Source organism: Podospora pseudoanserina, assembly GCF_035222485.1.
Source record: "Podospora pseudoanserina strain CBS 124.78 chromosome 7 map unlocalized CBS124.78p_7, whole genome shotgun sequence".
Lineage (NCBI taxonomy): Eukaryota > Fungi > Ascomycota > Sordariomycetes > Sordariales > Podosporaceae > Podospora > Podospora pseudoanserina.
The window spans coordinates 662802-685605 of NW_026946671.1; the positions used below are offsets into that span (position 1 = coordinate 662802).

At 52.8% G+C, this 22804-nt stretch overlaps 5 protein-coding genes across 5 annotated transcripts; 2 read left to right on the top strand and 3 right to left on the bottom strand.

Moving 5' to 3' along the window:
- Window positions 1–1455: 1455 nt before the first annotated feature.
- On the bottom strand, window positions 1456–6087 carry UTR4 (enolase-phosphatase E1). The gene is made up of 4 exons (XM_062950503.1): window positions 4815–6087; window positions 4626–4666; window positions 2307–4215; window positions 1456–2257 (listed from the first exon to the last, which is right to left on the bottom strand). The coding sequence occupies exons 1-3, from the start codon at window positions 4855–4857 to the stop codon at window positions 3595–3597; spliced, it is 705 nt and encodes a 234-aa protein (XP_062796525.1). The 5' UTR covers window positions 4858–6087; the 3' UTR covers window positions 1456–2257; window positions 2307–3594.
- Window positions 6088–9525: 3438 nt separating this feature from the next.
- TPK2 (cAMP-dependent protein kinase catalytic subunit) lies at window positions 9526–11595 on the top strand (the record flags this gene model as incomplete). Its single annotated transcript, XM_062950504.1, has 1 exon — window positions 9526–11595. The coding sequence occupies one exon, from the start codon at window positions 9526–9528 to the stop codon at window positions 11593–11595; it is 2070 nt and encodes a 689-aa protein (XP_062796526.1).
- Window positions 11596–13518: 1923 nt separating this feature from the next.
- On the bottom strand, window positions 13519–17505 carry QC764_708860 (uncharacterized protein). Its single transcript, XM_062950505.1, is given in 9 exon segments — window positions 13519–13664; window positions 13677–14190; window positions 14244–14419; window positions 14693–14758; window positions 14816–14840; window positions 14893–15028; window positions 15086–15498; window positions 15557–16261; window positions 16320–17505. The coding sequence occupies 8 exon segments, from the start codon at window positions 16496–16498 to the stop codon at window positions 14007–14009; spliced, it is 1884 nt and encodes a 627-aa protein (XP_062796527.1). The 5' UTR covers window positions 16499–17505; the 3' UTR covers window positions 13519–13664; window positions 13677–14006.
- Window positions 17506–18091: 586 nt separating this feature from the next.
- On the top strand, window positions 18092–19957 carry MRH4 (RNA helicase; the record flags this gene model as incomplete). Its single annotated transcript, XM_062950506.1, has 1 exon — window positions 18092–19957. One exon carries the CDS (start codon window positions 18092–18094, stop codon window positions 19955–19957), a length of 1866 nt encoding a protein of 621 aa, XP_062796528.1.
- QC764_708880 (uncharacterized protein) lies at window positions 19951–22449 on the bottom strand. Its single transcript, XM_062950507.1, has 4 exons — window positions 21863–22449; window positions 21720–21803; window positions 20760–21656; window positions 19951–20690 (listed from the first exon to the last, which is right to left on the bottom strand). The coding sequence occupies exons 1-4, from the start codon at window positions 21947–21949 to the stop codon at window positions 20211–20213; spliced, it is 1548 nt and encodes a 515-aa protein (XP_062796529.1). The 5' UTR covers window positions 21950–22449; the 3' UTR covers window positions 19951–20210.
- Window positions 22450–22804: the final 355 nt, after the last annotated feature.

The window sequence follows — 22804 nt, forward strand, 5'->3', positions numbered from 1 at the left end:
CGATGTTTGGCCGTTCCTGCTGGAAGCCTGAGCTCACATCTTGAAGACAGTTCTCTACTAGTGGCACCTCAGTGACACAGCCGGCAATCGATATCAGACTCAAATTTCGGTACGTTTTACTTCTTCGTCGCATTGTGATTCCTTCATCTCCCCCCAATACCCTCATGTAATATGATGACCTAGGCATTCATAAACAGTTATCCCTATCTGAATAACAGTGTTGATCCGGTTCTAACTTCTGATTTCTTACCCTCTTTACCTCCCTTGTTGACTTCCATATCTTTGATCTGGCATAGACTTACAAGTCACCGTTTACTAGGCATTTGCAGCTATATTATGGATCTCATGTCGAGACGTGTGCGACAACGCAAGCAAGGGTAAGCTTTTAGCTTTATTTACTTGCAGCCCCCTTTACGTGATAACCGAGACATTTCAAAGAGTTATTCCTATCTCAAATAACACAATGTTGATCTGGTTCTAACTTCTGATTGCCCTTACTTTCCTCAACACATGTTTGTTTGCTACTTTTGGGCCCTGCTAACATCATGCAAAGATCCTTGACATCTAGCAATCGTGTCCTGCCACGACATCGCTTTGACAAGTAACAGCTATCCGCTGTCTGCTCTACACATGCCGCTACCCCGAGATGGTTCCGCATAAGACCACCTCGAGCTGGACGACGGATGCCGGCGCGATGTTGTCGCCGTCTTCAAATCTTTACCAAACGTATCCAAAACGGTGTTCAATTTTCTTCAGTTCAGCATTCATTCGCAAGCTAGCAAGCGGTGTGACAGCCAAGACGCAGCCAACGTGCCATTCAACGATTTTTCACTGCGCAGCAGTGAGCTGATCATGCGGGTTGCCGGCGTCTACTTGCAAGGTCCGATTACCCCACAACGCTGGGAGGTGCGGGAAGGAAGGCTGTTGTGAGGGGGGACGGAGGCGACGCCGGGATGCTGCATCTGCGCTGCTGCTGTGTCAAGCAATGGATGGCAAGAGGGAGACAATTGATGTGGCAGAGCGCGCATGCGATCACCATGCAGTGGGATGGTTTGGTTCGGAGAGGATTTCCGACAGTATTGTTGGGCGTGATTGGGTTGTTGTTTCGTGAGGGGTTAAAAGAGGTCACCTGGACAGGATGAGTTTGGAGACAGGGAAGGGGAGGGTCGATCGGATGGTTGTGATGGAGACATTTTGTGTTTATCACTGGGTTATGATGGTTCACATATTGGGGGAGATGAATGAGACAGCCAATTGATGGGGTTGACAGTTCACTTTGCAAGTTTTGTGTGTGCGGTGTTCACTCCGGTCCGCGATGGGTGATGTTGGTGGTGGTGGTGGACGATTGACTAAGATGCAGTGCAGGAGGCACTACACCCTCTTTGTATGGATAACGAACAGCTTTTTGGGTGCCAGGGTCTTGCGTTTGGCTAATGTTTGACAGGAGAGTTGGGTAGCAAATGTGTCTGTGCTGTATTCAATGTCTCAAATTGAAGCCTTTTCTCACGAGTAAGCTATGGGCGATACCGGACAGACTATCACGACTCCCTTTCCCCTCGTCGCCGTCGTCAGTGACGGGTTTAAAATAAAGAAGTACGGATCCTGGCCATCGCGATATCGGAAGTTTCTTGGCCAGGGTCGCGATCTACGGTTGTTCTGAAGGTTGGCAGTAGACAGAGACGGATAACCGGTTTTTACAGTTGTATGTATGGGATGTTATCACTTGGGAATTGCCACTTATCAATCTTGGCCTTTTTGGTGCAATCGCTATGGTACCAGGTATGATGGAAAGTTGAGGTTCCCTCACCCCCTCAATTGTTCTAGATTTCTTGTGGGAACAAAGAAAGTTCGGTGGTGGTGGTGGTGGTGGTGGTGGTGGTGGTGGTGGGTGGTGGTGATCGTGAATTCTCCGAGGAGGAGGCGAAAATGATCGTCGGTGTCACTTGAGCCACCGTTAGGAAGTGTGTGTGCTAGGATTGTGTAGCCGCGGGAGGCGCTTTCGCTCTCAACAACTTTTCTCTTTCAGAGTTTCGGTAGATCCCGTGATGGTACCAGGTTGGGATGGACGGGGGTACGATAAAGGGGGTGATTGGAAGCGATTGGGTTATTGAGTAAAATAGCCGGGGATAATCGTAGAGGGGCGCGCTGGCTGATGATCATATGATGACGATTATATTCTCAGAGCAGCTCAATGGGTTTGCCTTTCTTTGGCTTGGGGGGAGATGGCGGGGCTGGGCGGTTCCGAACAGCAATGAAGCTGGGCAGATATTATTCATTGGATCTTGAGAGAGGGCAAAGAAAGCTACCTAGCTCACTCCCAGTAAAGCGGCAACGGTGGGGAAACCCGCAGTATGGACGACGGGCTGTTGCAGCATTCATTGCCTCCTGCGTACCATAACCTCCTCTTTTGTGAGCAAGGAGAGAGCTGGCGGTTTGACCGCCGAGAGCTGACCACCTACCTACCCTTGAGGTGGCGCATTTGTTAGCATCAATCTTGCCCAAGTCAAGCCCAAGCGCATGCAACTTCCCCGGATTTTTGGTGGAGTTTCCCCCCCTCGCAAGCTAGACTGAACGGGGAAAGCCGGCGTGGCCTGCTTGAGGTAGTTTGGTTGTGCCCGAACAGGATTAGAATGAACATTTATAAGACTGAATTGGTCCCACGCGGGCAAAAACATGTCTCGATTTGATAAGGGAGGAGGGGAAGGGGGAAACTGTATCTGTATCAGGAAGAGGGGTTGTTGTGGGGAGAGATCAGCAGGAGTTTCCTTTGAGAGATCGATAACAGTGTGGTGTTGATACAGAAAAAGGGGGGGGGGGCTAAAAAGCGATAAGGATTTTGCTCTCCGTTGCCGGCCGAGAGAAAGTTGACGACATCCTGATGAAATATAAGATAGCGATTTTGAGATAAACTGATAGCTACATACAACGTACCTAGGTACATAACCTACCTACCTTCTTGTCCTGGCTTGGGGTTGTTTTTTATTAGTAGCGATAGTAAAAAGGTAAATTCAGGGGCTAAACAACGCACACATGTCCGTCTGGTAGCGAGGTTGCAACCGATGAGGTCAGGAGGGAGGGGAGCCAAAAGATTGCAATATGGGTTAGGTGTTTACTGTCTGGTCGGGTCGGCTAAAACCGTTATCACGTTCCTCTTGGTTTTGGGCAACAGGAGAACCAAATTCATCGGATGGTGCTATTCTTGGGGTAGATAGCGTCGAGTGTAAAATAAGGGGCTAGTAGGGGTGGTCTCTGTTTAGATTGTAACCCAACCTCGACGGCTTGTGACAGTGGCATGCGTGGACAAAGACAAAACGTCACCCCCGTGATGATGACGATAAGCGGGTGCCGGCTTTTGACTACCGTCAGGCCCAGCGGGGTGGTAGATAACATAGTTTGAGACCACGACATGAGAGACTGAGTCGTGACTGTTGGGTGATGCCTTGAAATAATCTGAATCGAAGAGTGCGATTCACCTAATCGAGAGATCAGAAATCCGATCAGCCGGTTCAATTTTGAGCCAACAACCGAAGTAACCACCCTTCTTCTCCGCGTTCAAGCTCAATCCGACATCTCAACTCCCGGCTAGCGGCAGAGCTAAATCTCAGCAAATGTCTTGATGACCCGGTGCTTCTCTCTGTCCTCAGCCGACAACTCGGCATTGCCCGGCCGCTCGACAACAAAGCTCTGCATGCCAGCTTGCTTGGCAGCCTCCACCTCCTTGGCATTGTCGCTCAGGAAGAGCCAGCTGTTCGCCTCTGGGAATTCCGGATGAGCTGCCAGGATGGTCTGGTAGGACGACGCCTCTTGCTTTGGCCCGGCATTGACTGTGTCAAAAAAGTCGGAAATCTCGGGAATCAGATCGGCCGGCTGACTGTTGGTGTGCTTGAACAGCAGCTTTTGCGCCGCCACCGATCCGGAAGAGTAGATCATGATCTCCTTTCCGGCCTTCTTCCACTGGACAAACTTGGGAGCGACATCGTCGAAGAGCGGGGCCTTGAGCTCGCCGGACTTGTAGCCGGACTCCCAGAGATAACCCTGGAGGCTCTTGAGGTAGGCGATCTTGACATCACGGCTCATGAGGTCCTTGACATGAGCTGTCAAGGCTTCTTGTGAGCTGGCATGCTCTGCCGGAAAGGCGTCCCTGTACTGTGAGAACTCTGGCTCGTCCCATTGGGCTTCAAGGGTTGCTGGGAGCGCTGAGAGAGCGTAGGGAAACTATCCATAGTAAAGCAGGAATATGATTATTAGCATAAGTTCTAAGATGTAGATCCTGCCGGCCAACCGGATAACAGCCCTGGCCTTCCTGTGTTTCTGGTATGTGTGTGGCTGGAGAGAGGGAGAGAAGGGTCCTCTCAGAACTTTCTGACAGCACATCGCATCCCATCTCCCTTCCCGTGCTTGGAGAGTGTGAGGTTAAGGCCCTGCAGTGACACACCACACAAGAGACACCCGCCACGGGGGATTGACCAACGACCAGTTGGGGACAGCAGGAGAAGGGAGGGGCTGGTCCGGTCATGAGTGGCTCGACCGCATTGTGATGGCCGGAGGGTCGAACCACAGCGGACACAGTCACGGAGCTTGCCATGGAAAAAAGTGTTGGGAGTGGTGAGAGGGGAGGCACTCACAAGCACATCCTTGACGAATGAGATGGGACATACTGTGCCCTCTGTGGCAGCCAAGTTGGTATTAGCCAATTCGCCCGTTCCAAGTCATTCAGTGATCATCTGCCTGCCCCTCCATCCGACCACGAGGGGCTGAAGAAGCTGGCTAATGCAGAGGTGGAATGCGAGTGATGTGTGAGGGGTGGCTGGTACCAATGTCAAGGAGCACAACCTTGGGCTGGCCGGACGACGCCATTGCGCAAAGCTGGACCCCGCGAGTTGTGTTAGCGCACTCGGCGCGGGTTCGGGGATGATGGAAGGGCTGGCGTGGGAGGAGGGATCTTTTCGGAGCGGAGGATGGGGGCCGAGAATGAAAATGGTCCGGTTGGAGATGCCGTGGACTGCGAACTGTCAGGCGGTGAGCAGTTCGTGAGAAGCTGTGAGGCCAGTGAGGTGATGCAGTGCAGAGAGATGGGAGCAACGTCGTGATGTGAGTGGATCGTGATAAAGATGGCCATTAAAGCCCAAGAAAATTTTTATGCTCTACAACAGACAACAGATTGACGGTGAGGGATAAATTTTTACCGTTGTCGACCTGCTATTCGACGAAAAACTCTATGGCTAACATCATCGCCATGTGTATTATCACATCTGGTATTACTTTACTGCATAACGAGCCGTCCGAATAGCACACCGTCGCTTCGGGGTTTGGGTTCGGGTTATTGTAGAAAGGGCGGTCAGCAGCTCAGGAACAACAAAGCCCAATCTCGTGCTGCAAGCCCTGCACCGCAACACCACACACACACACCTGCAGTAGTCGATGCGCATGAGTCCTGCATGTCTGGCGATGTGCCTTTGTGGGGAGGTGGGAACTGAGTGGGTGATAATCGATAAACGATAATCGATAACACTAGCGCCTGGACCTCATGATGCCCTTCGTCAGCTGGGTGGGCTGGGGTAAACGGGGGGGCAGAAGGAGGGGAAACGTGGGTGCTAGGGAACGGATATCGGCCTTGGCCTTGGTCTTCGCGACAATGACATCGACGACAACGGAGCAGGCGAGCACTGATGGACTCCCATTTCTCGCGCTCCCGAGGCCCGTCTCCGTGGATAGCATCAGGCGACTGAATCCCTTTTTTTCGGCTTCCCGAGCGGCAGGATCAAAGCGCCTGTGCGGTTGCATCTGTGCTGCTGCAAGACGGCAAGAAAGGGGATAGCAGGTGCAGCGGCAAAACTATTTATTGCATTTCAGTTCATGCGGCAACATGAGATGAAAACAAAGCATGTCAACAAAATGCCAGCGCTGGCTGGTTGCCCGGGTATATCATCAGCTGGAATTGAAGATGTCGATGAAAAATGAACAAGTCCCAATCAACTAGAGACAACACCCTCACCGCAGATCTGTGTAGAGTGTCTCAATGCGCTCAATGCCGTATTCCTAGGGATCTCCAAAGGACCCTGAAGATTGACGTTCTGGAATGAAAACTGAGACTTGTAAACACTATGGGCTATCTTGCTCGGTCAGCGCCGTGGAAACAACTCTGATATCATATCTGTATCCGCAACTAGGAACAGGACACGGGCGCGAGAGAGCACTTGGGAAACAAGTGTGCAGCAAGAATGCAACCCTGCTGCATCATAAGGTCGTGTCCAATGGCTGCCAGATAAATCTAGCTCGCCCATTTTACAAGGCCAATGAAATCAGACGTGGTATTCGTCTTGACGCGCCCTAGATTAAACGTGTGGGCGACAATGGCAGCCACCTCCCACACCACCTTTGACAAGCAAGCTCACCAACTGCGGGCGGTTTCAACTGGCCCAGCCGAAACAGGCAGCATGCACCAAGGACCCCAATGGTTGGGGGAACACGACTGGCGGGGGGAACAAGGAGACACCCGTTTTCTAGACGGCCGATAACTGCGCCTGGCGGTCACACGACGTCAGAAACGAGAAAGAAAGTGGCATCACCAGTCGCCCGATTCTCTCGGCGGGGTTATCTCTTGTACACCTTTTCCCCAGACGCTCTTTGCGCTTCGGCAGTTGTGACAAGGTCGACCGGCGCATAAGCCGGAGCAGCGACGGGGGGCGAACGGGGGTGCCGGAAGCGTCAAAGCTGCGTCAACTTGTCGAGTGTTGGTGGATTGCGTGCCGGATGTTCATGGAGGCTTCAACCTTGTTGCCAAAACGGCCACGGCGCGGCGATATGGAGCAGAAGGGGCGCCCGTTGCCGGGTCTTGGCGGCCATGATATCCCGCCCCGCGGAGGCTTGAACGTTTGTTCGTCTAACCTTTTTGACGGCGTTTGCTGTCATCATCTTCCTTTCCTCCGTTCGCTCGATCGAAGTAAGAGTTCTTAGTATCCTGGCGGTCTCCAACGCTTACACAGAGCAGACACTGACACACTTGTAGAGGAAATCCGGGGTCACGGTTGCTTATTTTAGCGGGCAGCCTGTACGATTGGGCAATTGCAAGAGAGAAACCGCGTGGCCGCGTTGCGATGGATTATGCAGGGAGAGGATTACGGAGGAAGGGGACCAGATGCATCAAAAAAGGAGTGCATATCGAGAGGGTGACCAATCGAGGGTTGGGACGTGGTGTCCAAGGTGAAACAGAAGCTACTGGAACCGCGCTTTGCCGTTCAGTCAGCAGGTGGTCTTGGTCTTCTCCTTTGTGTGACACATCCTTCTGAGAATTGAATGCCTGAGGCAGCAACCGGTGGGGCTCCGTTCTGTCCGTCAAGGTGCTCCCTATCACGAGCATGATGCAGCCGTTTTGCTCATCCATTGCATCAATTGAATCGTGTCCACAACGAGCAAGATTCCCATCAGCTGGACATTGGGAATTGCGTACACCCGTGGAGCTGCTGTTTGAAGAAACTCGAGGGGAGAGACTACGCAATTGAATTATTGCACACTTGGCTCGAACAGGGCAGAGCAGCAGGTAACGTGGCTTCTCCAGCAGCCAGGGCTTTGTTCTCGCAGTCATACTTGGCGTCGTGGCTGCAATTCGACGAAGCGAGATGCCAGATGCAATGGTACCCGACCCGCAAGTCGCTCCCAGTCACGAGCTCGCCGTGAGGATACATGGCAAGGCAGCGATAGCTGTGTACTGACAAAACGATGACGAGCCCTCCTTTGATTGGAAAGCCGTGCCCAAATCAAACTGTCCGACCGGCCGACAGCGCGCCCCGCGATAAAAGAGCGAGGTCGCAGAGGCCTATGCTGCCCCAAGCGGTTAGGCCGGGATGTGTTGCGCTGTTCTCTTGCCATTCGTCGTCATCTCCCAGCGCTGGTCCAAGACAGTGCCGAGAGCGGTCGCTGGCACGTTGGAGGTTGCCCATGTTGCCAGCCAACCACCCAGTGCTCGTCCACCCATTCCGGACTTGGCGATCACGGCACACCCTTGTCTCCCCTTTGTCACTTCTCGCCGTGGCAGGCACTTGTTGCTCAGCCCACTTTTGATGACAAGTCTGGCCAGTCCCGTTCCAGCGTTCCGTTGCCTTCCAGTCACTGCTTGCATCTTCTATCCCCCAGTCCCCAGTTCCCCCAGCGTCCCAGTGCCCCCCCGTCCCCCCATACAACTCGCTGCCTCCCGCTTTTGTTTGCTTTCCAAACGCTCCCTCTCCACCGCCTCTTTCCACCTCCTACCATCATCATCATCACTCACCCTTCAACGAGTTGTCGTATAATTCTGCACGCCGACGCTGTCGCCCGCTCCCGCACTCGCACTCGCACTCCCACTCGCCGCGCAGTCAATCAGTCTCTTTGAATAGAGCGCTCCCCGTCGACTCCGACTAATTGCGACTGCCTCTGCGCTGCAGAATCATCGATTGGCTTTGAGCCCGCTTGAGCTACTCCGTCTCGCGATACCATCACCGCTCACCCGCGACCGCTCACTGTCTCTCGAAGACGACCAACTCCTGTGCTGTTGATAACACGGCAATTTTGTTTGCAAGCCAGCGACCACCGAGCACGCACTTCAATTACGGAAGCACTCGCTCTCTCTGCTCTGCTCTGCTCTGCTCTGCTCCTGACCTGACTTTTGCCCCGGACCTGGTCACCCCCCGAATCCGCCCGCTGCCGAGAGCACCTGCCTAGTCCTCCGATCGGACTCCACCGGTTGTGAATTCACACACCTCAGTTCGTTGAACAAGGGGGCCGAAGAGTCATCTCTTCGTCCACCTGTTCCCCATAGGCACCTCAGCTCCCGCATGTTATCAACGACGTCCCGCCAGGTGTTTCCATAGCTGCAACTTCCTCTCCGGTTTGCTGTCTGCCACCTGGTCTCACTAGCCCATCGCCAACAACCTACCCGGGCTACCCCCTTCGCCGACAATAGCTGTGTGCTAGTCACCCGCTGCCCAGCTTCATCAGCTCTCCCTCTCCCACCATAGCGCCGTCCTCCTACCTCGCCGCCGGCCTATAGTCATTGGTTGCCTGGACCGCACTTCCAACCCTTGACTTCCATCACCACCAACCTCGAACCAAACAACAACAACCACACACCTCGCCTTTCATTTTTGTATCGATGTTATAACGACCTTTTCTTTGTACTGCATTCTGGACCGTTAGTCCGTCATTTTCTCCGACATCCTTTGGACCGCTTGTTTCCTTTATTTCGACACTTCAATCATCAACAAATACCCGCACATATGAGCTTAAGCCAGTGAACGACTCAATAACCTTTGTTTTCTTTTCGCTCCCCGCCCCTGTACATCTCTCCTTTCCCGCCTCTCTTCCCCCTCGCGAAGCTCTCTCGACAATCGGCTGGTTGTGCTTGTTTTCTCTGCAGTACAAATCGAAAAGTTGTCTCGATAGGAACAGGGTGCGATCAGCATTAGACCAAGGGGTGAGGGAAAAAGCTCCGTCAGAACTTGTACCACCAACAACGCTTCATACCTTTTACAGCTATTTCTCTAATCAAAAATGGAATGCCTTCGCGACGACTTTCAGCGCGGCGTCATCCTCGGCGGCCGGTATCAGACCATCTCCCCACTCAACCACGGCTCGTTCGGCCAGGTTTTGCTCGCCAAGGATCTTCGAACAAGTGAGACTGTGGCCATCAAGTGCATCACAAAGCAGTCTGCTGCCAATGACGCCGGCATCGAGTTCGCCATCGACGAGAAGTCGGAGGAAATCGCTGTGCACAAGCACTTGGGATCTCATCCGAACATTGTCAACCATCTTGATGACTTTGAAACCGAGCATCACAAGTACCTGGTCCTCGAGTTCTGCGAGCGCGGTGACCTGTACGAGGCCATCCGCATCGATCATGGCCCCCTCGAGACGGAACACGTGAGACGCTTCATGTTGCAGCTCGTCGACGCCGTGGAATACTGCCATGCCAAGGGTGTCTTCCACCGTGACATCAAGCCCGAGAACATCTTCTTGACCCAAGACGGCTCCATGAAGCTTGGTGACTTTGGACTTGCTACCAGGGATGAGTGGACCACCGAGGTCATGGTCGGAAGCGACCGCTACATGTCCCCAGAACAGTATGAGAATGATGGTGACGGATACTCGCCTGCCCAAGCCGACATCTGGGCCATTGGTATCTGCCTGCTGAACATCCTGTTCTCTCGGAACCCCTTCGCCACGCCGACCCCCGCCGATCCCCTGTTCTTGGACTTCACCAGAGACAAGCAGTCGTTGTTTGACGTGTTCCCCATGATGTCAGCAGACACCTTCGAGGTTATCGACCACTGCATGAACTTGGACCCCGCCAAGCGCTCTCTTGCCGCCACCCGTCAAGCGCTCCTCCGTGTCAAGAGCTTCACCACCCAGGATGAGGATCTCGTGGACGCCTTCTGCTCCGCCGACCGCCGTGTTGTCGCCAGCGCCAACCGTGAGCCCCTTCGCACACCGTCCGTGCAGAGCCCCATGGTGGACACTGGTGCCTTCCCTTGGGCCAAGGCCCTCCAGGCCACCCCTCCCAAGCCCATTCGCCAACTCAGCATCATCCACGACTACGACGAGGGTTACGATGAGGACTTGTTCTCGAGGTCCGGCGGCACCGACTGGTTCTCCAAGCCAACGCAAACACCCATGTCATCCTTTGTGGACTCGAGCTTGGGAGCTTCCATCCAGTCCTCCAATCTCTACAACTTCCAGCCCAGACTTCCAGCAAAGGCTTTGGCCAAGGTGTCACCCATGGCTGGGTCTCTTCCCATCAACATGTCCAAGAACCGCAACCAATCTGCCATGTCATGGGCCTTCAGCCGCGAAAACAACCAGGTCTCTAAGAGCTGGAGTGATCTCTGGGACGACGAGGAGGAGGAGCAGCAACAGGAGCAGGCTAGGCAACTGCAGGCTCTGAAGGAGATGAATTCGAGGACTTGGAGCCACGAGAGTCAGACCGAGACTCCCGTTGCTGACAACGACGACACCCCTCGTCTTGGCCTGTCACCCATCACCAAGACGGCCAGCGTTGTCAACCTCAACGACAAGGAGAACGAGATCCCGTCCATTGACGCCGCCCTGGGCTCCGCCATCGACGATGACGACTTTGATTCGGATGGTCTCTTCCTCTACGAAGCTCCGCCTGTCAAGGAGGAACCTCAGCGCCCCAGTCGCGCTTCTCCCAAACACAGCGGTGTGGACAAGTGGTCGGTTCTAGGAGAGCGCCGACGGGCTTGCAACGGCACTACACCTTCCAAGGCCCCAGAGGTCACCCTCCGGACAGGGCATCATATGGGGGCTGGCTTCCCTAGCAACACACCATCGAAGGCGCATGGCGTTCATGATTTCTTCAGCAGCGTTGATCACCACACTCCCGTTTCCACATTCAACCTCTCTACTCACAACAAGAACAACAACAATCATCATCATTACACCCCACACCGCAGGGGTAGCAACCATGGGAAGGAGCGCATCAAGGAGTGCCCATGGAGCAAGGGACGCGATCGAGACTGGAATTTTGATTGGCGCAAAGATAAGCGCAACGCCTTTGGCGATCTCGAGTGGGTTGGTGGCTGGCCAACAGCGGCTCGCTCATAAAGAGCTGGGTTGATCTGGGTGCCGGTCACCAATCGTGGTTGGGCCATTTTACCATCCTACCCTCACTCTCCAATACCCTTCCATCGATCGGACATCGATGTTTACTATTTTCTTCTTTCGGTGTATGGAAAGACTTTTTTGCTGACTCTTGCTGGTGTTTGTTTTCTCCTTCTTTTTGTTTTCTTTTATTAATTTTTCCGGTTTCTGGTGTTTTCGCCTGTCATGGCTGAAGGAGTTTTTGGGTTTCAACATCATCAAACAACCTACAATCACAGGTTGAACCACATCTACATAGGGGCTTTTTTTTTTTCGGGCGACAAGCATAGCATGGGTTTTTTTTCTCTTTTAGAATTCGAAATGAGACAAATGGCAAACTGGAGGGCGTCTGTTAGGAGGTTTTTCTTTTTTCAAAGGGTGTGGCAATCACACAGAAACTGGACATTGGGTTGGATCACTTTATTACTCTACTCTTTTTTGACATTCATCATGGGAGGGGACGGCGAACAGCAACACCAGCAAGCAAGTTTGTTTTTTTTCAAAAGCAAAGGAGGAGTCAGCAAATCATTTTCTTTCGAAAAAAGTCTTTTTTTTCATTCATCGAGAGTTGGGAGGGGAAAATGCGAAAAATTGGAGAGGCATGGCTATCCAGGAAGGGTACACTTTTTTGGATGGATAAAATCGTTGGCATTCAACTCGCTTTCTGAGTATGAAAGATATATTTGGTCTTGAGGGATTGATTATTAGTCTAGAAATACCAGAAGTTACCCACTCGAACACTCTTTGACTCTTTTGCATTGTGACTTGACTTGGTGCCTTGATGACTGATTACTTGATTGAGTTGATTCATTTCTCGCGAGTCTTGTGTGTATGACACGATAGGTAAACGGGGGGCCTGATGTGTTAATTTTGTGGTCTGAAACTTGGTCTCTCAGCCCACGGGCCTGTCAAGGCCGTCTGGGCTGATTATCTCCGTTCTTTGTAAGACCTGTCACTTTGCTGTTGACGGGACGGTTAGTAGAGGAGTGGTGGGTGGGACAGGGCTTTGTGTGTGTGTGTGTGTGTGTGTGTGTGTGTGATGACGGGGTATAAGACAGGGAGCGGATGGGATGGATACAAGACTAAGACAGGCAGATGTCGTGGAACGAAGATCGAGTGAGGCGTTGGATGAGGGTTATCCATACCTGCCTACCTATACCTTTTTTTTTTTTTTTTTTTTTTTTTTTTTTGGGCAAGTCCGTAGACGCTTCATGTTAGTATTATAACCCTTGCTTTTTAAACTCTTGGGTTAATAGGTGGCTTCTTGGACGCTTTGTAGTTTGATGGCTGCTCTCTACGCCAATTTCTCCACATAATGCATCCCCGCACACAATCTCTCTCTCTCTCTCTCTCTCTCTCTCTCTCTCTCTCTCTCTCTCTCTCTCTCTCTCTCTCTCTCTCTCTCTCTCTCTCTCTCTCTCTCTCTCTCTCTCTCTCTCTCTCTCTCTCTCTCTCTCTCTCTCTCGCTCTCGCTCTTGGGGCGGAACAAAGTTTAAGCTGATTTTAGACGGCGAGAGCTGGCATGTGTGTGTGTGTGTGTGTGTGTATGTGGTGTGTCTGAGGGGACATTTCAGTCATGAGAGAGATTTGTCCCCGAGGAAAGTATTCAAACCGGTGAGAGAGGTATCACAGGCAAGGCAGTCAGGTCCCACACCCGCCCGTGAGTGGGAAAAAGCATGCGAGACAACTCGTGTGTTCAACACAATGACTGTTGTACCAGGTAACGCATACCACCGTTATCCCGTTCTTGCAAAAAGTCACATGGCATGACTGGCCGTGGTGAGCGAATCTTCGGATAAATAGTCAGTGATACGCTTAACATGATTGTAACACCACCGCCATATTGAAGATATCAGTGGAGACACAAAGTTATAGTGTCCAAATGATGCCTTCAATGACTCCAAAACGGAAATATAGTCCACGGCTTGTCAAAGCATTGTAGCCTCCCCGAGAGAATATAGCACATTACATCTACGATCAACAGCTTTGAGGATTCAATTACTGCCAATATATGCTCATCGCCATGTTCCTCCGTGTATGCATACATGTATATGCTCATAGCAAACCGCAAGAAAAAAATATCAAAAACGCTATGTGACGAATCAAAAACCAACAGTACACAATGATGATACAAAACAGGCGTCAGTAAACAACAAGACAAGAAAAAGACGACCGCAGCTCATCCCATCATGCACCACATATGTCGTGGCGCGCGTGTGTTGCATGTCCCAGCGATTCATTAAATCGTGCCTCAGCCAGCATCATCAACTTCATTGTCCATCTTTTTCGCAACCTCTCCATCCATTCCTCAACCTGGGTATAAATCCATGCACCACAACCTTCAACCATCAAACACCAATATACATCATGACCCATCACTGAAAGTAGGTGGGGTCAGCAGCAACCTTCTCGGCACCAATCCAGCTCTTGGGCAAAAAGGCCCAGATAGTTCCGATGACACTTAGAATTGTCGACAGAATCATCATGCTCATGACTGCGATTCTCTCCTTGCTCTGAATCTCACTCGCGAAGAGCTTCAGGTAAAAGGCCAATGGCAAGCTGGAGAATGGTCAGTGTGATACCAGAAAGCCGTAGGTGATAGTGAAGCTTACGTCACGCAAATGGTGAAGCACAAAGCGCTCCCCATGAAGGCCATGATGCTATCAAAGGCCGGGAAGAGAATCGCAATGACCAAGAACACAATGATGACCACGACACGGACGACCACCTTCATCACCCCACGGAAGTACATCGACCTCCCAATGAAACCAGCATTGTCGGCAACGGTCTGAGTGTTCAGGCCGAACAGGACCTCGATCGTCGACACGATAGGGCGAGCATTCAGGGGGATCTTGGTGAGAGGGATGATGGCCACGAAGAAGGTCATGAACACGGTGAGCACTCGCGGGTAGCTGGCTTCCATCAAGAGATTGGAAGTGATCTCGTCGCGGACGTCGTCGCCAAACATCAGGAGACCGGCAACGGCAGTTACGGCGTCAAGAATGTACTAAGCTAATGTTAGCAACCGCTGGTTATGGAAGGGCATTCACACGACACTTACGGTGAATGAGAAGGAATACTTGAGCGCCTTGGCGTACTTGTAGGGATGTCTCATGTCACGATAGATCTCGTCTTGTCAGTTTTTTCTTCCCACGAAAAACCTGTTGATATGTCGATCGCTTACATTTGGAAACACACTGTGCCCGCCCCTATGATCAGTTAGCAATGTGTGGTTCTGAGCGGGAGTCGATGTTGGCTCACCAAGGAGACATGAGCAGCCCGAAAGACAGCGGTAAAGTCAACCAGTTCTCAGGGAGAAGGTAGGTCTTTGCCGGCTCAATGAGGGAACCAGGTGTAGTTGGCTTCAAGAACCCGTCGAGCAGCAAGATGAGCACAACTAAACGACCATGTCAGCATCTAATGCCCACGCGAACCAACATTTCACAAGACTTACTGCTGAGGCAGGAAAAGATACCAAGAATACTCGTAAAACTCAGCAGCCGCAGTGGCATAAAGTTCAGAGGTATCAGTATCGCGGCGCAAAACACTTTCCACCCATTTACAGACAAGAAGCCAGGGAACAGCAGATCAAGAGAGTCAGCAAACAACACAATCAGCGCAACACATGCAGCGAGAAGCTCGAGCGTAAAAAGCACACTGGTCGCTATTCGCGCATTGCGTCCGAAAGAGATGAAGGCTAGGTCGGAAAAGGTGATCAGGCTGGGGTCCAGATCCATACACTTTGCGAGGAGTTTGGCCGTATAAGCCGTTACTGCAGCGCATAGGAACAAGGCCACCATGCCTATGATCCAACCGGCATACTTGATACCCATGGGCAAGCTCAGGAGACCAACGCCGATCAAGACGCTTCGGAACGTCAGTACACTCACCAGACTGAACACGGAAAGCAGGCAGTGGCACTTACTTGGTCGAATTGAACACAGTCTGGGGCAGCGTAGACTGACCCTCGACAGCCAGAACAATCTTGCCATCCTGCTCCACCTCCTTGACCAAAATAGGGGCAATTTCGTCATCTGGAACATTGGCACCGCTCTCCTGCTGCTGCTGCCAGAGCGCAGCCGCCTCGGCCATGGACGCCCTGCTGACACTGGACCGTATTGTGCCATAGTCGATGTTAGATCCGTAGCTTCCCACAATCGAGGGCGTCGCTAGATGAGGAGGAATGGCAAAGATCGAAGTGCCCGACATCGACTGATGACTGCCAGTCCGGAACAATGGTCCTCCTAGTTCCTGCTCGAGGGCCTTCGCCTCCCGTTCACGGTAGTCAGCGGCAGCGACCTGGCGGCCTGGAGAGAAGCTCGCGCCTGGCTCAGGGCTTTCCCTTTCCTCCCTGATGGGCTGGTCGGCGAGACTTTGTTGGTTGGCCGCGGCCTGGAAGTGCTCGTGGAGCAGGGAGGTCCTCTCGGCGGAGCCTTGTTCGGCCGTGTCGATGGGACTTCGGCCATACTGAATCGGCTGGTGGGCTTGGTCTGGCGCAAAGACGAACGAGGGTCGTTGGGGGATAACTTCACTGAAACCAGCCGCACGCTGCCAACTGCGGGTGAAGGAACGGATACTGTTGACACCGCCGATGTCTGTCAGGGCAGTCAGGCGGTTGGTGATGGAAGATCTGTGATTGCCAAGTCAATATTTCAGCCGTAGGTAGCTCGCGTGATCGTGCAACGCACCTCCTCCGTCTCAGGTGTGGCCACTCTCCATCGTCCTGGTTGGAGTCCACACTCCTTCCTAGGAGAGACTCGTTTTCAAACTGTACACTCCTGTTCCCTATCGAAGAAACACTGCCTGTTCGTGACATTCCACCGCGCTCATACTGGTCCCAGGTGGTGGGGTTATTTCTCGAGGCCATCTGGTCTTGCGGGAGGCGCTCGAGGCTCCAGACTCAGGTATGCCTTGGTCTTTGGACAGCCTTCAGTTGGGACGTCACAACAAAGGAAAGGAAAAAGAGATTTCAGAGACACACAGAGAGAAACAGACAAGTCAAGCAAGCGAAAAACTTGTGGGCTGGTGGTGTGTGTGTGTTTTCGCAAGCCGTCGCGGGGGATGTCACCAACGCGCCCGCAAAGCAGGGTCTGGCCCGGGGACGATTCAGTTTACAGGTGGGCTCGGTGGAGATGGTGGGGTATGGTGATGGATGCTAGGGCATAGCGACGAGACCGTGGACGATCGGGCAACGTTGGAGGTTCAACGATCACAAACGGCTTTGGCAAGACTGGGAGGAGAGAATAAACGGTTGTGCGACCTGCTGCTGGGAGGAATTCGAGAGTGTTCCAGGGCGGCTATGGCACATGGGCTGGAGACGACATCATCGACAAGCTTGCTTGCATGACAAAAGGCAGCTCCCAGTTCTGCAAGTGCTGTGTTAGTGCTGTTCTCACTGTGGAGCATCCGGTCCTTCAAGGCGGCAGATCACCCAGCTCTCAGCGAGACTCCAACCTGGGATCCCATGGCGGTCAATCTCTTTCCAACCTCTTCCCCGCCCACCCTCCTCTCTCTTGTGCTGGTGTCTCTGAAGCACCAAGCTATGACGCGAAGTTTGACAAAGCCCAGCTTATCATCTTATCGAGCGAGGTCGGCCAAGAGGACGGTTACCACTTTGCTTGTGCTGTCATTGGCCAATGACCCCGAGTGATAGCGGCTGCGGCACATGCTCCTGCCGAACAAGGACGACATACATAATACAGGAGATATTCCACCGCCTTCGAGATGTCTCCTCCTGAGAATAACTGCCCTGCCTGGCCCGGGCTCTGGGGACAACTGCAACTCTACAATCTTTTGATTTTCACCTCTTTGTACTCGTTATTACCGTTGCAAACACAGCTGGCTATGCTGCCATTCATCCCGCTGCTGGACAACGCTAGTCTGTTCACCTGGCCCAGCATGCCCCCCCACAATATGCATGCAACCTTAGCCATGTTCACCGGCTCCGGCCAGTCACACGTTATCAGCTCCCTCAGCCGTCCGTTTATTAAGATAGCATGCAAGCCTCCAACGTTGGGAAACCGCCAGGTGATGGTTGGAGATCGGTTGCAGTTTGTAACCAGATCTCAACCAAGTCTTGCACGATTTTACCCCGCACCTTCACGAGGGACACAGGCCTCGGCGAGTGCCAAGTGGCGAGGTGAGCATTTTGAAATCAGGTGAAGCATAGCATACTGAACCACCAGAAATACATGAAGAGGAATCAAAGAGAAACCATCTCTTCCGCGATTGCCTGAACTGGGACAGTGTAAATATTGAGAAGATGGGGGTAATTCTCAAAGTCCGGCGTCTGGCGTTAAACACAGACGCCAGACGCGCGCTAGCGGCAGCCAGGGACAGGGGTGAGAGCGGTAGAAAATGGCAGAATCAGTGCGATCCAGCATTCGTCCCAAATTTTTGGGCAATGTGAGAGTAGGACCCTGCAGCAAACCAGCATTTTGTGACCGCAGTTTTTTCGACAATGTGGAAGAGAGCACGGGAATCCGTCTGCCTGATCTGCCGGTCGGCGTCAACACCTACCAGAGCTCTTTTGGAGCCAGCCCAGCCATGGCTGGGCCAGAGAACCTTTGCGACAAGGCGAGCGGAGCGGCCGTCCCGCATGGTGCTCTCCGACAGAGTCGCCCGTGGCCCCTCATCACCGCCTGGGAAAGGTGGTGATGCCCCCAAAAAACCTCGAAACAAACCAGACGGCCCTTGGGCCGGCATGAACCGAACAGTAGCCAACATCGACCGCACTCGATCCCCTGCGAAGTTTGCCTCAACTCGTGGCCGCGACGATGGGAACGGCAAGGATGACAGGAGGGGCGGCAAGGAGCGAGATTTCAAGGCGTTGAAGATGCAGCGCGCCCTATCTACCGTACCCTATTCTCTACGACAGGCCGTCAAAGCACGACTTACCGAGATCGAATCGTTTGACCAGTTTGACCTCAGGCAAGACGTGAAGGATGCCGTCACAAACGAGGTTTTGAAGGGCATGACGGATATCAAGCCAACACCAGTGCAAAAGCTGGCCATCTCAGCCATGTTGGGGAACCCACTGAAAGAGCTCAGAATAAGGAGGAGGTCCAAGGATGCTTTACAGAGGGAGGAGTTCTTGTTGGCCGCCGAGACCGGTTCTGGCAAAACGCTGGCGTATCTTTTACCAACAATTCACCACCTTCGGAAACAGGAGGCCGAGGATGAGAACGTCACCAGGTACAACGAACGTCTCCAAGTAGAAAGAGAACATCGCAACGGTGCGCCGGTATCCGAGTGGATCGAGAAGTTTGAACCGCATCCTAATACTGCTCGCCCCCGCGCCATCGTACTGGTGCCGACAGCCGAGCTGGTTGAGCAAGTCTACAAGGTTGCGAAGTCCATCTCCCACGTGGCCAAGTTCAAGGTCCGCCCTCTTTCGGCCAACTACAATCCCGCCAAGATCCAACGCAACTTGTACAGCCATGGCGGGATCGATATGATCATCTCTACTCCTCACATTCTCGCCAAGATCGCGGAAAGGGACCCCAACATCCTTTCTCGGGTTCACCACCTCGTCATTGACGAGGCTGACTCTCTGTTTGATCGGTCTTTCTCCCCCGAGACCGGAAAGATTGTGGATCGCTCGCTGCCTTCGCTCAAGCAAATGGTTCTCTGCTCGGCCACCATCCCTCGTCGCCTCGACAACTACTTGGATGCCCATTTCCCCAACATCCAACGCATTGTCACTCCTAACCTCCATGCTATCCCCCGTCGAGTCCAACTCGGTGTGATTGATGTGTCCAAAGACCCATATAGAAACAACAAGCTTCTCGCCTGCGCCGATGCCATCTGGTCCATCGGCAAGGACGCCGCTTCTCACGACGGCCCTGGTGGTCCAGGTGAAATCGACGTCAAGCGCATCATGGTCTTTGTCAACGAGCGTGACAGCACACAAGAGGTCACGGACTACCTCATCAGCAAGGGTATCGATGCGGTAGCGCTGCACAGAGACACGTCTGACCAGCGCCAGGCGGAGGCCCTCGCCACATTCACCAGCAACGAGCCCCTCAGGATTACCAAGGAGGAATCAGAGAAGAGGGCTCAGCTTGTCAAGAGCAGGAGACATTTGCCCAACACCAAGGTGATTGTCGCCACGGATCTGGCGTCGAGAGGTATCGACACCCTGGCGGTGAGGCATGTGGTGCTGTATGATGTGCCGCACACCACGATCGATTTCATCCATCGCTTGGGCAGAGCGGGCCGAATGGGGAGGAGAGGAAGGGGTATCGTGCTGGTGGGGAAGAATGACAGGAGAGATGTAGTGGCGGAGGTGAAGGAGAGCATGTATATGGGACAGGCCCTGATTTAGAAGGGTGTTTGCATGATGGGGACGTCGGAATGTACTTTGAAGTGTATTATAGAGATACCTGCTGCATTAGATGGCGCTTTTATTTTGAGCATATCTTTCGGTCCTCTTTTGAACCAACGGTGCTGTCCAGCCAGCAAAACCCGAACGGTATCCAACTTTTTTTCTTTTTCTTCATCAATCTCGTATACGGTCGTGATCGTAAATCATACCAAGTCGTGATTTTTCGTCCATCATGAGCAACCACTTCCTCCTCCTAAAACTTCCCGACCTCCCACGTCCTAACCTTGCTCAGCGTCCTCTTCCTCATGGCCGTCATGATCTGCTGCTCCATTGCCTCGATCCCCTTCTCGATGTCTGCGTCTTCGGCTTCGTACTTTTTGTCTCGGCGCTTGTCCCATATCCTCCAGATCAGGACAATCAGCAGCGTCAATGGAACAGTAATGACGAAATAAATCCATAAATCCGGGGACACGACCTGGTTCTCTCTTTCTTCGCCACCGCCACCGCTGGAGACGGGCCCGTTGTTGCGGGAGTGATTGTTGTTGTCGTTGAAGTCAAAGAATGTCATGCTGAACACCGAAGCGAGGTAGGTTGCCGGGAGGAATATCGCGCCAAGCAGGGAGAGGGTCTTCATCGAGGAGGAATCGCGTTTGGCGTTGTGGGCGAGGCGGCGCTGTTCCCCGGCCATCTTGAGGGAGAGCTTTGACTCTTTCTGGGCGATGATGTTGTAGAGCTGTTTGCAACATCTCAGTCAGCAACCCCCCCCGAAACAACATCGCGATAAAACAGGGTGGTAACGAACCGCCGCCCTCTGAATCCCCAACCTCTCCAGCGTAGTATGAGCGTAGTTCTCGATCCCATTCAGCTTTGCCCGATAAAACTCCAACCTCGCCAGCATACTCCTGTGCACCTTTCCCGTCTCCCCTCCCACCCTATACCTACCCCCCCCTCCATCACTGTCCATCATCCCATCCACAATCGCCCAAAACTCGCCCATCCCCTGTTTCATAACCCTCACAATCTCCAAATACGCCTGCGGCCTCTTCCACAGCACCTGCGAGTGACACTCGACCAGATCCCGGTTGATCTGGTCCAGATCAACCATGTTATCCTTTATATACTGCGCCTCCTCCTCCAAGACCTCATTCCTCATGCTAACCGCGTGCTCCAGCTTCCTCAACCACTCCCTCGCATCCCTCTGCTTCTGATCATTCTTTGCGCTCAAGTCATGAGACAGAACAATGATCGGGAGCAGGAAAGGATGCAGAACCTGCCCGGCGCACTCCTTCAGATGCTTGATGGCAGTGACCATGTCGCTGCTCGGCGTTCCTTTGGCAAAACCGGTCGTGATGCCCGTGGAAAAGTCGTGCGACAGCATCAGCTCCCAGCCGCGGGTCAGGCCCTTTTTTCGGACGTCGCTTTTGCGGAAGATGAGCTGCAGGTTTGGCGGGGTGGAGGAAGAAGAAGGGTCGACGTCGGGGTCGAGGGCGCACCAGAAGAAGGGTCCCACGACCGAGGTCGATTCGATTCCTCGAAAGGGGAGCTTGAGGGCCCGGACCATGAGGGTGTAGTTTGAGTGCGAGAGGGAGATGTAGGAGGGGGTGAAGGTCTCGGGGTGTTTGGCGTTTTGCTGGAGGATGAGGCGGATACCGGAGAGGAGGGAGACGCCGGGTTTTAGTTTGGGGGGTGCGAAGGCGCCCTGGGTTTTATTGGGGTTAGTTAAGATCACGGCGGTGGTGATGGGGGCGAAGAGAAAAATTACCCGGCGATGGCAGAAGTTCCCAAATTCATCTGGTAGCTCGTCTAGTCGGAAGCGGTGTTCTTCTACCGTGCTGAGGGTTGGGTCCTGGTTTTCACATATCAGCTTTCAACGACCCTTCATGAGAGATTGAGAGGAAAACATACCGAGTAGTTGAAAATCTCCAGATAACTCGTCGCCTCCTGCGCAACCTTGCAGTCGGCGACATAGCTCTTGAACATGTAATCATCCATATCTCGTCTTGTTTTTCTTCCTTTTCCTCTTCCTCACTTGCCGTCCTCCGTCCCCGTTTGTCCTCTATCGTTGTGTGTAGTAATGTTGACCGCTCTTCGTCTTATCCACTTCTTTTTTTTCCCCCCTCAACCAAAAAAACAACGTCAAACTCCAAAAGAAAGTCGTGTCAGTCGTTCAAAAATTTATTACAAGTAAGAGTTCAGATAATCATTTTGATTAAAAAATAAAATAAACAAAAAGGTCGGGATAAGCACTTCTCCACCCCCCAGCAGCCACTCGACCCCATGTAATACCGACGGTGGCAGGCAAGCCAGGCCGCCAATATGCACCTCGAAGCACCTCACATAACCAAGCTCAAGCTGCATCCAAGACAGACCGAACACTCTATCTGGGCAGCCAATCGGTAAACTGCCCAATCACCCCCTCTCACCTTTTCACCTCAATATTTTGTATTCCTCGCGATTCAGTGATGAGTGATGAGCTGTCCAACAACAACCCCTTGCTCCTCCCATCCCCATCCCATCCCCATCCCCATCCCCTGCCCTACCTATCTACGGTTTCACAGACAAGCAACTTTAAGAGAGGCTCCATGTTGTGTCCGATGCGGGGCCGCAAACCACCAAAAAATCGGAGGTGGCTGTGGTGGATTGGTCGGAAAAGGCAACACTATACCTTTTTCAATTCAATCTTATCAAACCGTACATACACCGGCATCTGTTATGCATCATCTTCTCGACGCCGCTGCGTTCCATGATGATGTAGGCGATCGTTGGGAGGGGTGTGGGGGCACACCTCCTTCTCTTTCGCTGGGTTTCTGTTTCCTCTCAAGGTGTGAACATCTTCACTTTTGAAGT

Excerpts from the sequence above, each read along its gene's own strand:
- UTR4 (XM_062950503.1), bottom strand. The coding sequence starts at position 4,857 with ATGGCGTCGTCCGGCCAGCCCAAGGTTGTGCTCCTTGACATTG. Across the intron at positions 4,667-4,814 it reads GGTTGTGCTCCTTGACATTG|AGGGCACAGTATGTCCCATC; the intron begins GTACCAGCCACC and ends TGGCTGCCACAG. Across the intron at positions 4,216-4,625 it reads CATTCGTCAAGGATGTGCTT|TTTCCCTACGCTCTCTCAGC; the intron begins GTGAGTGCCTCC and ends TACTATGGATAG.
- QC764_708860 (XM_062950505.1), bottom strand. The coding sequence starts at position 16,498 with ATGGCCTCGAGAAATAACCCCACCACCTGGGACCAGTATGAGCGCGGT. Across the intron at positions 14,841-14,892 it reads GGGCTGCTCATGTCTCCTTG|GGGCGGGCACAGTGTGTTTC; the intron begins GTGAGCCAACAT and ends AACTGATCATAG. Across the intron at positions 14,420-14,692 it reads AGTATTCCTTCTCATTCACC|ACCGTTGCCGACAATGCTGG; the intron begins GTAAGTGTCGTG and ends CTGAACACTCAG.
- QC764_708880 (XM_062950507.1), bottom strand. The coding sequence starts at position 21,949 with ATGGATGATTACATGTTCAAGAGCTATGTCGCCGACTGCAAGGTTGCG. Across the intron at positions 21,804-21,862 it reads TGGAGATTTTCAACTACTCG|GACCCAACCCTCAGCACGGT; the intron begins GTATGTTTTCCT and ends TGTGAAAACCAG. Across the intron at positions 20,691-20,759 it reads TGGGGATTCAGAGGGCGGCG|CTCTACAACATCATCGCCCA; the intron begins GTTCGTTACCAC and ends TGTTGCAAACAG.